Genomic DNA, 13,640 nt, shown 5'->3' on the forward strand with positions numbered 1-13,640 from the left:
CCACCTGTGACCCCTTCATCTTATCTCTCTGCCCTTGGGTTTCTGGCCCCCCAGCTTCTATACTGCTCCCCCTGGATCCCCAGCCCACTCGTTGGCTTCCCCAGCACCTCTCTTCCAGGCCCATTCTCCCCTCACACATACCACAGCTCTGTCTGCCACGGTAGCTCCTTTGTTTACTTCCAGAGCTGCCAGGCCCACCACTAGCCAAACACAACGAAGCCCGGCCAGCGAGGGGAGGCTCCAGGCTCAGTCTGGCCCCTCAGAGAGAGAGGTAATGGCCTCCGGACCAAGGAGGCAGCTCAAAGGTAGGCTGCTCCTGCACTGTGCCCAAGCTTCAGGCCTAGAGGGAAAGGGCATGAGGTCTTCCCATAGCTGGGTGGGAATCCCTACTGTTGAAACAGCTTTGGCGAGGAGCCCGGGAATCAAATACCCAGCTGGAGGGAGGTGGGGGAAATGTTGAGGTTCGCTGGGTGGGAAGCAGAGGCTTAGACTGCTCCTGGTTCTCCCTGTGTCTCTTCAGCCAGGTAGAACCAGAGTCCTCAGCCCAAGGAACCAAGATGCCTGTTTCCCCACCAGAGGTCTGTGTTCCCCTCCCAAAAGTCTGTGCCCTGTGCCTCCCCAAAGATTCCAGCTGAGAAAAGGAAGTGAGCATTTACTGTGAGCCAAGCCCCACGCAGAAAACATTGTCAGGATGTGCCTGGCATTGGTCTGTCTGAGGTTAGTGGGGAGTTTATTTATCTGATGTATAATTATGTATTTATATAATGCATAATATAAAGGCTGGGGGCTCCAATTCTGTTTCTGGAGCTGGGGGCTGATGGGTGAGCAGTGAGGGCGCCAAGCTGGAGGGCAACAGGGCCACAGACATGGTCATGTGAGGAACAGCGGTTACTGGTGAGAGGACATGCCCCAACAGGGAGAAGGAGAGCCTTGGCAGCCCAGATTTCCCGGGGGAGAGATAGAGGACTCTTTCAATGGTGGCCAGGTAATTCTGTGAGAATGGGGGTGGCAGGGGCAGGCAGATATTGGTGAATGATGTAGGAATGGTTTTAGAAGAAACAAAATCCCCAATTTCCCTCCCTTTTAGGGATCTATTTTGGTGACAACAAACGTAACTAAGGAATGTCAAGAAGAAAATAAAATTCTGTTGCCAGGCCCTAATGGAGAAAATAGAGCTCGGGACCCAGGGGCCTTTGGAAGGAACAGGAACGGGGTTAGAGGTGAGCACTGGCCCTGCTAAGCTGTACTCTCTGTCCCATTCTGCTTCAGTTTCCAGGAGTGGGGGTGGGGATGGAGCTCTGAAAACTGAGTTTATACATGAAGCAACCCACCTCCCCTCCCTGGGTCAGAAATTCTTCAACGGGTCACTGGGTCTCCTGGAGTAAACAAGAAATATGCCACAGTTTTAGGCACAGTTTTGCTTTTTATCTCATCAATATACATTTAAATCTAACAGTCTAACAGCCCCACACTCCTCAACCCTGTTCAAGCCCTCTCCTCTTCTCTCCCACCCTTGCCCAGTCAGCTTCTCATCTGTCCCAGGGACAGGAAGTCACCAGGCACAAATGTGACTTGAGGAGGCAGTGGCACCTGTGGCTCTCCCAAGAGGTGCTTAGGAGAGTCCAGAGGCTGAGGAGGCCCAGGTGAGGAGAAATGGTGGGCTGAGTCTCATCGGAAAACACTGTCTCCTGGGACTCAGTCCCATTCAGAGTCTGTCTCCCTGGGCCTGTGCCTGCCACTGGTCACATCAGCAGACGGGCAGCAATCCTCAGCCAGGGGAACTTGTGGATAAAAGGGGGCCTTTAGCCCAAGTCACACTCAGACAGCGAGCAAGCTTATTGGAATCCACTTTCATGCAAGCTGTGTAGATACTCCTGCCACAGCTTCCTGACCCCTCTGTGATTCCAGGAGTGCAGGAAGGGGCTCTTGGGATGTGCCACCCAGGAAGACAGAGGGCCAGTGCTGCTACCTGCAGCCACAGGACTCCACGACCATGTCCTCATACTGCTTATACACCACGTTGTTGGCAGAGTCAATGAAGAGGATGCTGATGGGACTCAGCCGCGTGGGCACACAGCAGGTGGGTGGTGTGGACTCGGGGTCCATGGAGTTCATCAGGGTCTGGATGACTGCATGGTTCGTGGGCTCCAGGTGGGAGCGCAAAGGGAACTCGCACAGCCCCTCGCAGTGGAAAGCCTCATACTCAAGGGGTGCGATGATCCAGTCGTCCCAGCCCATGTCCTTGAAGTTGACATGCAGTGCCTTCCGACTGCAGCGAGCCTTAAGGTTCTTGCTGGGTCGCTTGCCCTGGCGAGTGGCCAGTGGGGCCCGCCGTTTTCGCCTCTGGCTGAACAGGTACTCATACACGGTCTTATCATCCTGGCCAGATCGGGCCTTAATCTCATTAAAGAACAGGTCCCGTTTCTTGGTGCGGCCGAACACCAGGAACAGGGCCTTCTCGTGGACCTGCCGGGCGGCGCGGTGGAAGCCCAGGCCACGGAGGTCGACGGCCCGGCCCCGTTCCCAGGCCTCCAGCTCCAGGCACAGCTGGGCCGAGTTCTTAAAGTTTCGGAAGAGCTTCCAGATGTCGAACACCTCCCAGCCAGATCCGTCCAGGCCTGGCACGGAGCGCACATCCAGCAAGGCGGCCGGCTGCCGGCCGCTGGGGCAGCTGGACAGCTTCAGCTGGGCAGCCCGCCCGCCTCCGGGGGCCGCTGACTTGGCTGTGTCCGAGGGTTTCTTCCGCAAGATCCGCAGCTCGGCCCCCAGCAGCCCATCCTTCTCCAGGGCACTAATGTCAAACACGTACCTCTGCTTCTTGACCACGGGACCTCGGTCATCTAGAGAGAACACCCAGAAGTCATTCCCTGCAACCTCACCAAGGGAGTCAGTCACTTCGAGGCTGCAGGGGAAGGCCCCAGCTCTCTCCCCGTCCAGAGAGCTTTCTTTCACCTCTGCCCCATTCTGACAGAAGCCAAGAGCCAAACCACTGAGAGCCTTTTTCAAAATGAGAGCACTTCCTAGGTAGCCAACCAAGTAGGGGTGTTCACCTGTAGATGTGGCTGGGGATGATTTGCGTGCTTCTGGTGTTCGTGTCATGATCTACATGTTATCAGATATTTATCAGCCTTGTAACTGCCTTCTACCTATCTCTCTCCCAGCCATGAGCTAACATGGCATCTCATTTGCAAGATAGGTGGAGTGGGCATTAAAATTACTCTTGTTGACTGGGCACAGTGGCTCACACCTGTAATCCCAGCACTTTGGGAGGCTGAGGTGGGCGGATTGCTTGTGCTCAGGAGTCCGAAACTAGCCTGCACAACATGGTGACACTCTGTCTCTACAAAAAAATACAAAAACTAACCACGCATGGTGGCGTGCACATGTAGCCCCAGCTACTCAGGAGGCTGAGGTGGGAGGATTGACTGACCCCAGGGAGGTCAAGGCTTCAGTGAGCCATGAATTCACTACTGCACTCCAGCCTGGGCAACAGAGAGAGACCCTGGCTAAAAAACAAACAAACGACAAAAAACAAACAAACAAACAAACAAACAAAAAAAAAAACCCACCCTTTTCCGGAGGGAATCCCAAGGTTCAGAGAAGTTAGATGACTTGCTCAAATTCTCAGCTGCTTCCACCATCCCTTAAAGGAGACCTTAGTGCTCTTGTTTTACAGATGAGGCACAGAGATGGGGAGTGACTTGACTAAGGTCACACAGCAAGTTAATGTCAAAGCTGGTCCACACTGACCTACAGCCCAATTTTCCTGGCTTCCCAGTACAAGGATTTTGTTGCCTATGTGTCTTACTCTCCTGAGTGTGTGCGTGTGTTATAGTTGTATGTGTGTGTGTGTGATTGGGTTCGTGTGTGAATATGAAAGACTATACGTTAATGTTGGGTTCATGTGTGAATATGAAAGAGTATACATTAATGATGCATTATATGTATAAATGATTGGGCTTGTGTACTATTTGAAGAGCACATATATGTATGTATGTGCATAATCGATCTTGTGTACACGTGTAAGAAGGTGTGTGTGCACATGCATACATGTGTGATTCGGCATGCGTGTACATGTGTGATTTGGCATGTGTGTACATGTGTGAGTCAGCATGTGTGTACATGTGTGATTCAGCACGTCTGTATAAACATAAGGCTATGTATGTGTATGTGAGAAGCTCAGTAGTATCTCCGAATCAGCATGCCCTCCTTCCTGAATACCAATTTGCCATTGGGGAGCTTTCATATATTGCTCTAGAAGGTGACTAATTAGGCCTTTAAACTCTCCATCTCCCCCTCTCGAAGCTCCCTTAGTGCTGGGGGGCACAAGGACTTATTTTATGAGCCCCCAAGGGGTCACAGCTTTCCCTGGCTGGGCAGGCAGCCAGACCACCTCCCCCACCTCAGCCAGACCTGCTGCCTCTGTGCCTCCCCCACCCGCCCACCCTCCGCCCCAGCAGCCCCCTCCAGGCCAGCTCTAATGAGAAGCCTCTCCCACCCTCTGACCCCGCCCCCACCCTGCCAGCCTAGGACCAGAGCAAATGAGCTGCAGGCAACTTGAGCGACCAACAGCCCACCTCCCTCTTCACACTAGGAAGAAACTGAGGCCCTCAGAGCAGGAGGGACTTGCTTAGATCACACAGCAAGTGGAGGGAAAAGGCTGCAACAGTAACACTAGGTGGACAGAGAGAGACAGAGGGGAGCAGAGAGAGATAGAGGGGAGCAGGTAGTTTCCCGAGTTAATGTAAGGAGAATGAGGCGTGTTCAGAACAGGACCTAAAGTTTTCATGTTGGAAGCACTCTCAGAAACCACCCTGTCCAACCCCATAAAGGTGTACAGATGGGAAAATGGAGACCCCAAGTGAGAAGGGGCTTTCCCAAGGTCACACTGCGAGTTAGACCCTAGGTCTGCTCCCTCCCCATATATTTGAACATCATTCCATGACTCCAAGATGCCCCATTTACTGTGTGCAGCTCTCTTGCCTCCTCTATCCCCTTGCCTGAGAGCAAAGTTGCAAAACCACGGGGACCTCAAGATTCATTTCTTTCTCTGCCATCTGAGACCACCTACAAACCCCTGGAGCGTGGAAAGTTCGGCCAGCCCAGCAGGGACAGATGCACAGCTGGGGAATCAAGTCTCGGAATCTGGTCTCCAACTCTGCCACCAACTGGCAGGGGTTGTCTTCTCTCTAGGCTTTAGTGCCCGCCCTGCACCTTGCAGGCGTTGAACCTGGTGATTCCTAGGTGCCCTCCAGCCCTGATGTGTGGGCAGCTCAGGATCTGCTATGTGTGAGATATGTGTGAGTGTCCCCATACACCCACCCCAGGCCAGATGCACACAGTGTCTCCCACCAGGGCAGTGCCAGGGCTTTGAAAGCCCCTCCATTCATGCAGATGCCCCTCCCTCTGAGCCGTGCCCCTGCCACCCCGCCCCCTCACCTTGCCCTTTGTCAATAAAGCTGGTGATGGTGTTGGCCAGGCCAGCCTCCAACTTCACGCTGCTGTTGCCTCCCTTTCTGTCAGCATCGGACAGCGTCCTGTACAGCGAGAGCATGTACTCGTGGGGTGTGATGGGGGGCGGGCGGAACGGCTCCTTGGGCTCTCGCGGGGGCCCGGGCTCCCTGGCCTTCTTCAGCAGGAAGGAGCTGGGGACAGATCCTGCTTTTGGGGGTGCCTTGCCCCCGGGAAGCTGTCCTTTTGGGGTCACAGTCCGGGCTGTAGCCTGCCTTGTTTGGGGAGGGTGTCCTGGCTTGGGTTCAGGGCCACCCGGTCTGGGGGGCAGCTTTTTGGGTTCATCCTTTTTGGGCTGTGTCAGGCCTCCTGTCTGCCCGGTGCCTCCCTTTGCCCTGGCATTGGCGGCCCCCCCACCATAGCTGTGACCCCCTGGCCTGAAGACGTTCCGGGCCAGGGGGGGCCTCTCCTTGGCCTCTGCTTTGGCCAATCCTGGCCTGGTCCCCTGGGGTTTCTGGCCCCAGTCAGGGGCACCCAACACAGTGCAGATGAATTCCAGGTCCAGCCAAGCCAGGTACCAAAGCAAGAAAGTGAGGAGTTTGGGGAGTCTCATCCTCTGGCCAGCCGCTGAATGACACCAAAGAGAACAGCGGCAACAGCGAAGGTGCCTCTGGTTTGGCAGGAAAAACCATGAAAGGAGTGGACTTTCAAAAGCAGCGGCAGCAGCAGTAGCAGCAGAAGGAAAGGCTTTCTCCTCAGTCTGAGACTCTTGAAGTCTGCCGGGTGTGTGTTTGTATCCAGTCCCATAGTGGAAATGCTCTCGAATCCAGACGTGCACCGTCTCCAGTCAGCAGCTGAAAATAACTTGTTCTTGAAAGGAGAAAGCCGACCGCCCCCTTTCTCCTGCACAACTGACTGAAGGCTTGAAGGAGGCTTGTATAAGGCTGAGGGATTTTTCCAAGAAGGAAGAATGGCGTAATGCTGCCTGTGTGCTCCAGTTTTTTTTTCCCCCTAGTTTTGAATCCTTTCCAGTGAAAATACTTCACACACACACACACACACACACGGGCCTGCAGGTGCTCAGAAAAATCTTTTACAAACCTGAACTCAGGAATTGGAAACGGAATTCCAACCCAAACCAATTTAATTACTCTCTGATGTCATGCTGTCTAAACTCATTTAAGTGCGATATATTTATGTGAAAAAAATCACCGCTGCCCTTTCGAGGCCATGGCTCACGGGGGCTCTTGGCACAGAGCCCCGCAGCGGGACTCTAGGCTTAGGGGGCCTCCCCCTCCATGGAGCAGACTCAGGGGTCTTCACCTCCACCTCATGGAGCAGCCCACCCCACCTTCCCAAGGAGAGATGCTGAAGAATGAGCTCAAAGATCTTAAGCCCCAGAAGCACGGGGAGTGTGGGTTTGTAGTTAAGTCCTTAGAGTGTTTTTAAAGCAGTTTCAACTCCTGCATCTAGCCTGGGACCTGATTTGTTGTATGTGTGTGTTTATGTGTGTCTGTGTGTGTGTGTGTGTGTGTGTGTATGTGTGTGTTTTATTGGGGGAGTAGGAACAGCACAGATGGCAGCATTTACCTACATTTTCTTTTATTTTAATAAACTTGTGGTGACCCAGAGACTGAAAAATATCTGTGCCCACTACACCCCCTCCCTACCCCCCAATGCCATTGACTGAGTGCATATTCTTCAGGCTTGGGGGCACTGCCGCCCTTAAGTCCACTCCTTGGATGGCGGCAGGTCCAGGGCGTACCCCACCTTCACTCCGGCAAAGACGTCCTCTGAGTTTTCTTAGAAGAGACTGGCTGCGTCTGGGGCAGCAGCGGCCCCTACAGGAGGCTGGAAAAGCCATTTCCCACATGATGCTTTTCTTTTCTCTTTTTTTTCTGCGGAGTCTCGCTGTGTCGCCCAGGCTGGAGTGCAGTGGAGCGATCTCGGCTCACTGCAAGCTCCGCCTCCCAGGTTCACGCCATTCTCCCGACTCAGCCTCCCGAGTAGCTGGGACTACAGGCCCCCGCCACCACGCCCGGCTGATTTTGTATGTTTGTAGCAGAGATGGGGTTTCACTGTGTTAGCCAGGATGGTCTCCATCTCCTGACCTCGTGATCCACCTGCCTCGGTCTCCTAAAGTGCTGGGATTACAGGCGTGAGCCACCGCTCCCGGCACAATTTCCCACGTGATGCTTTTCTGGTAAGTCTGGAAGTTCTGAATTCCAGCTGAACTCAAGAGTATTCTTAATGAAAACTCATTGAAGTATGGAAGCTCCCTTCCTCTGGGGGACCTGTGCGATAGAGCCCCTGGGCAACTTACCACAGGGTCAGCGGGGAAAGCTATTCACTTCACCTGAAATATCCTCCTCTCTCTCCCACAACTGCAGGAAGCTCTCCACATCCTGAGAAGTTTAGCTGAAAATTCACCTCCTTTAGGAAGCCTTTCCTGGTCCCCAGACGGGGCCAATTACGCCTTCTGTACATTTCACTGCAACAACACTTGTCACGCTGTAAGAAGGACGGCAGAGGAGAAGCAATAGTCAGGTAGGCGTCTTTCTTTTCTTTTCTTTCTTTTTTTTTTTTTTGAGACAGAGTCTTGCTCTGTCACCTAGGCTGGAGTGCAGTGGCGTGATCTTGGCTCACTGTAACCTCTGCCTCCTGAGTTCAAACGATTCTCCTGCCTCAGCCTCCCCAGTAGCTGGGACTACAGGTGCATACCACCATGCCTATCTATTTTTTGTATTTTTAGTAGAGACGGAGTTTCACCATGTTGGCCAGGCTGGTCTCAAACTCCTGAGCTCAAGTGATCCACCCACCTTGGCCTCTCAAAGTGCTGGGATTACAGGCATCTGTACTAAAAATACAAAAAATTAGCCGGGTGTGGAGGCAAAGATTGCAGTGAGCCAAGATCGCACCACTGCACTCCAGCCTAGGCGACAGATCTAGAGTCCATCACACACACACAAAATAACTAGGTAAATAAATAATATTAATAAAATTTTAAAAATTGAAATCATAGATTTGTTACCCCTGAACCAGTCCTCTCTGGCATCCCTCCCTTCACTCCCTCCATCATTGCCCTGTCCTCCTCACTGCTTGTCCCGCTATGATTCTCCCCTATAACTGGCTTCTAGGCCTCCAGGCTCACTCTGGTTTAACCCTCCCTCTACTAAAAGCTACCCATCAAACAAGTGCCATCCCATGTGCCACCTCCTCCATGAAGCCTTCTTGCATCCTCCAGAAAATGCACACTCCCCCTGAGCTGCCACTGCACATTTTCTGTGCTCTTTTACATTTTTTGGCAGCTGAAAGTTTATTCAGTCTCTGCCTCTGCCCCCTATGCCAACACAATTTGTTTCTTCCGCTCTGTATTTTTTCATATTTTAAAATCATAACTTAATTCCTTATAACTATAATAATTTCTTTACATACCTGTCTCTCCCATTAGATTATAACTAGACTGTACCATATTTATCTTTCAATTATACCCAGTGCTTGGCACAGGGCCCAGCACACAGCAGCTGTCAGTATGTGTTATATGAGTAAATGAATCTCTAACTGGCCCTTATTTACAAAAATCATCATTTTCTACTTTGAGGTATAGTTATTTGTGGACATAACCTGCCTTTCCCATTAGACTCTAAGTTCCTTAAAGGGAAGAATTGTCTTGCCACTTCTTAAGCATTTTGTAGGCTCAGAGAGTGAATAAATGAATGAGTTGAACAAACCACGACATCTCCGCATGTGGCTTGATAAAAAGCAAGGATTCTGGAGACAAACAGACCTGGTTTTGAATCTTGGTTCTGCTATTTATGCATTGTGTGATCTTGGGAAGCCTCTAAGCCTCTCTGAAACTCTAAACAGGGATAATGATAGTGTTTACCTCACAGGACTCTTGTTGGAGATTCAATGAAATAAATTGCGGCCAGGCCCGTGGTTCACACCTGTAATCCCAGCACTTTGGGAGGCCGAGGTGAGCGGATCACGACGTCAGGAAATCAAGACCATCCTGGCTAACACGGTGAAACCCTGTCTCTACTAAAAAATAAAAATAAATTGCATAGTCATCAACTATTAATGTATTAATGGCAATGATTAATAGTAGCCTTTTTTTAAAAAAAAAAAACAGAGTCTTGCTCTGTCACCCAGGCTGGAGTACAGTGGCATGATCTTGGCTCACTGCAACCTCCGCCTCCCAGGTTCAAGCAATTCTCCCGCCTCAGCCTCCCAAGTAGCTGGAACTACAGCTGCGTGTCACCACGCCCATCTAATTTTTGTATTTTTAGTAGAGATTGGGTTTCACCATGGTAGCCAGGATGGTATCAATCTCCTGACCTCGTGATCTGCCTGCCTTGGCCTCCCAAAGTGCTGGGATTACAGGTGTGAGCCACTGCACCCGGCCAATAATAGCTATTTTTTTAAAGCACTTATTCCAGTCGGCCGGGCGCGGTGGCTCAAGCCTGTAATCCCAGCACTTTGGGAGGCCGAGACAGGCGGATCACGAGGTCAGGAGATCGAGACCATCCTGGCTAACACGGTGAAACCCCGTCTCTACTAAAAATACAAAAAAAAACTAGCCAGGCGAGGTGGCGGGCGCCTGTAGTCCCAGCTACTCCGGAGGCTGAGGCAGGAGAATGGCATAAACCCGGGAGGCAGAGCTTGCAGTGAGCTGAGATCTGGCCACTGCACTCCAGTCCGGGCGACAGAGCGAGACTCCGCCTCAAAAAAAAAAAAAAAAAAAAAAAAGCACTTATTCCAGTCAACTAGACTCTGGGTTTTGTACTCCATTGCATTTATGTGTTATTTATCTTCATGACAATGCTGTGAAGGTACTGGTTTTCATTGTTGTTTTTTGAGACAGGGTCTCACCTGTTGCCCAGGTTGGAGTGCAATGGCGTGATCATGGGGCTCAGGTGATCCTCCCACCTCAGCCTCCCAAGTAACTAGGACTACAGGTGCACACCACCATGCCCAGCTAATTTTTGTATTTTTCGTAGGGACGGGGTCTCGCCGTGTTGCCCAGGCTGTTCTCAAATTTCTGGGCTCAAGTGATCTGCCCGCCTTGGCTTCCCAAAGTGCTGGGATTACAGGTGTGAATCACCACACCTGGCCGAAAGTAACTTCTTTTAGTTTTTTTGAGATGAGTCTCGCGCTGTCACCCAGGCTGGAGTGCAGTGGCACGATCTCAGCTCACTGCAACCCCCATCTCCCGGGTTCAAGGGGTCCTCCTGCTTCAGCCTCCTGATTAGCTGGGATTACAGGTGTGCACCACCATGCCTAGCTAATTTTTGTATTTTTAGTAGAGACAGAGTTTCACCATGTTGGCCAGGCTGGTCTCAAACTCCTGACCTCAAGTGATCTGCCCACCTTGGCCTCCCAAAGTGCTGGGATTACAGGCATGAGCCAACACGCCTGGCCCAATACCCTCATTTTAAAGATAAATAAATTTAAGTTCAGAAAGGTTAAATTATTTTTTAAATCTAATTTTGGCTTCAACACATTTTATACCACACAAGCCTAATCTGGTCCCTAGAAACACGAGAAGTGATAGGGCATTGGGGGAAGTTACAGTATTCCTTTCAGTCAACGTCTCACCAGTGGGCTGGGACTTTGGGGACATGAAGGAGTCTTGGGGCCAGGACTATTGTTTCAGGACCAGGGAACTCCCAGAAACAGGGTGGGAGCAGGGAAAGGGGACTCTGAGCTTGGTTAGAAGGACCTCTCCAGAGAGGAGCCCAGGGTTCCTGCCTGGCTCTCACTATAAAGGTGACTAATCACTTTGGTTCCCTCTGGTAATTGCAACCAGATGCTGCCGCTGGCAGTGCTTCAGTCCCGACATGTTTAATTACAGGGACACAACGTCCCTGGTTCCCTGTGTCCCCCAACCTCCCCCTCTCCTGTCAGCAATATTAATGTCAAACTTGAGGTAGAGGATGAGAGCCTTGGGAAGCCACTGACATGGAAGTAATCTCTGCAGCCCCTTCTGCCATGCAGAGCCTTTTGCTTGTATGTTTCCCTATCCATTATCTCATTGGTGTTCCATAAAACATCCTTATAAAGTCAGTAGGCCAGATTATTATTATTATTTTATTATTATTATTATTAGAGACAGAGTCTAGTTCTGTCACCCAGGCTGGAGTGCAATGGCGTGATCTTGGCTCACTGCAACCTCCGCCTCCCAGGTTCGAGTGATTCTCCTGTCTCAGCCTCCCAAGTAGCTGGGACTACAGGCACGCACCACCACCCCTGGCTAATTTTTGTATTTTTAGTAGAGACGGGGTTTCACCATGCTGGCCAGGCTGGTCTTGAACTCCTGACCTCAAATGATCCGCCCACCTCAGCCTCCCAAAGTGTTTGGATTACAGGCGTGAGACACTGTGCCCAGCCTGTCAGATTATTATTATCCCTTTTTTATTATGTCCCCAGATGAGCAAACAGTGAACTGAGTGATAATAATAATAATCCCTTCTTTCAAGCACTTGTCAGTTTTCAAAATGGCTTCCCATTCATGAAGCTATCTGAACCTCCCAAGATCTCTCTGGGAGTCAGTCCTGCACAGCACAGTGGCTGAGAGCACAGGCGCTGGGACCAAACAATGCAGTGTTCCACTTCTACCATTTGCCAGTTGGGTGACGTTGGGTATTCATTTCTTTATCTACTTAACTATTCAGCAAATACTTATTGGGTGCCTACCATGGGATGGGCCCCACGTCTGAGTTCTGGGTATCTAGCCATGGACAAGGCAAACCAAGTGGTTTGTCTGAAATTTCTCTTATGCATTTGTTTGTTTGTCTCTTCTCACATTCTGGTGGAAGAGACAGACAAACAAACACATAAGAGAATGCTAAGTGCTGTGAAGAAAAATTGAGCATGGTCAAAGAGGTGTCTATTTTAGAAATAAATGCCCTTTGAGGGGGTGATGTTTGGGCAGAGACCCAGATGTAGCGAGAAAATGAGCCATACTAAAGTCTGGAGGACAAGCATTCCAGGTGGAGGGAACAGCAGTTGCAAAGGCCCTGAGGCGGGAATGTACTCGGTGCATCTGAGGTAAGGAGGAGCTGGTGTGGCTGAAGCAGAGTGAGCAAAGGGGGCAATGGCAGGAGGTGAGGTCAGATCATGTCAGAACCACATCATGTATGACTTTGTAAGTCCTGGAAAGGGAGCTGGATTTTCTTTTCTTTTTTCTTCTTTTTTTTTTTGAGACAAGAGTCTCGCTCTGTTGCCCAGGCTGGAGTGCAATGGCAGGATCTCGGCTCACTGCAACCTCCACCTTCTGGTTTCAAGCGACTCTCTTGCCTCAGACTCCCAAGTAGCTGGGATTACAGGTGTCCGTCACCACGCCTGGCTAATTTTTGTATTTTTAGTAGAGACAGGGTTTCACCATGTTGGCCAGGCTGGTCTCAAACTCCTGACCTTGTGATCTGCCCACCTTGGCCTCCCAAAGTGCTGGGATTACAGGCGTGGGCCACCACATCCCGCCTGATTTTTGTATTTTTAGTAGGGATGGGGTTTCACCATATTGGTCAGGCTGGTCTCAAACTCCTGACCTCAGGTGATCCACCCGCCTCAGCCTCCCAAAGTGCTGGGATTACAGGTGTGAGCCACCGTGCCTGGCTTGGATTTTACTTTTAGTGCGCTGGGAACCCAATGGGATGTTTTAAGCAGGAGAGTAGTGACATAATGATTAAGAGCTAAGCCACTCACCTTCAAATCCTGGCTCCCCCCATTTATCAGCTATGTAATCTCAAGCAAATTATTTCATCTCTCCCTGCCTCAGTTTCCTCATGTATAAAATGGGGATCATGATGATATACCTGGCTGGGCAAACCAGTAAAAACATACCTGGCTCACACCTGTAATCTCAGCCCTTTGGGAGGCTGAGATGGGAGGATTGCTTGAGCCCAGTAGTTCGAGACCAGCCTTGGCAACATAGCAAGACCTGTCTCTATAAAAATAAAAAAAACAGGCCAGGTACGGTGGCTCACGCCTGTAATCCCAGCACTTTGGGAGGTGGAGGTGGGCAGACCATGAATTCAGAAGTTTGAGACCAGCCTGGCCAACATGGTGAAACCCCAACTCTACTAAAAATACAAAAATTAGCTGGGCGTGGTGGCAGCCGCCTGTAATCCCAGCTACTCGGGCGGCTGAGGCAGGAGAATGGTTTGAACCTGGGAGGCGGCGATTGC

At 51.0% G+C, this 13,640-nt stretch overlaps 1 protein-coding gene across 1 annotated transcript; it reads right to left on the reverse strand.

Moving 5' to 3' along the window:
• Positions 1–1,403: 1,403 nt before the first annotated feature.
• On the reverse strand, positions 1,404–6,577 carry GDF5 (growth differentiation factor 5). The gene is made up of 2 exons (XM_023220593.1): positions 5,440–6,577; positions 1,404–2,840 (listed from the first exon to the last, which is right to left on the reverse strand). The coding sequence occupies exons 1-2, from the start codon at positions 6,062–6,064 to the stop codon at positions 1,966–1,968; spliced, it is 1,500 nt and encodes a 499-aa protein (XP_023076361.1). The 5' UTR covers positions 6,065–6,577; the 3' UTR covers positions 1,404–1,965.
• Between the last annotated feature and the right edge of the window lie 7,063 nt (positions 6,578–13,640).

The sequence above is a fragment of the Piliocolobus tephrosceles genome, chromosome 20, assembly GCF_002776525.5.
Source record: "Piliocolobus tephrosceles isolate RC106 chromosome 20, ASM277652v3, whole genome shotgun sequence".
Lineage (NCBI taxonomy): Eukaryota > Metazoa > Chordata > Mammalia > Primates > Cercopithecidae > Piliocolobus > Piliocolobus tephrosceles.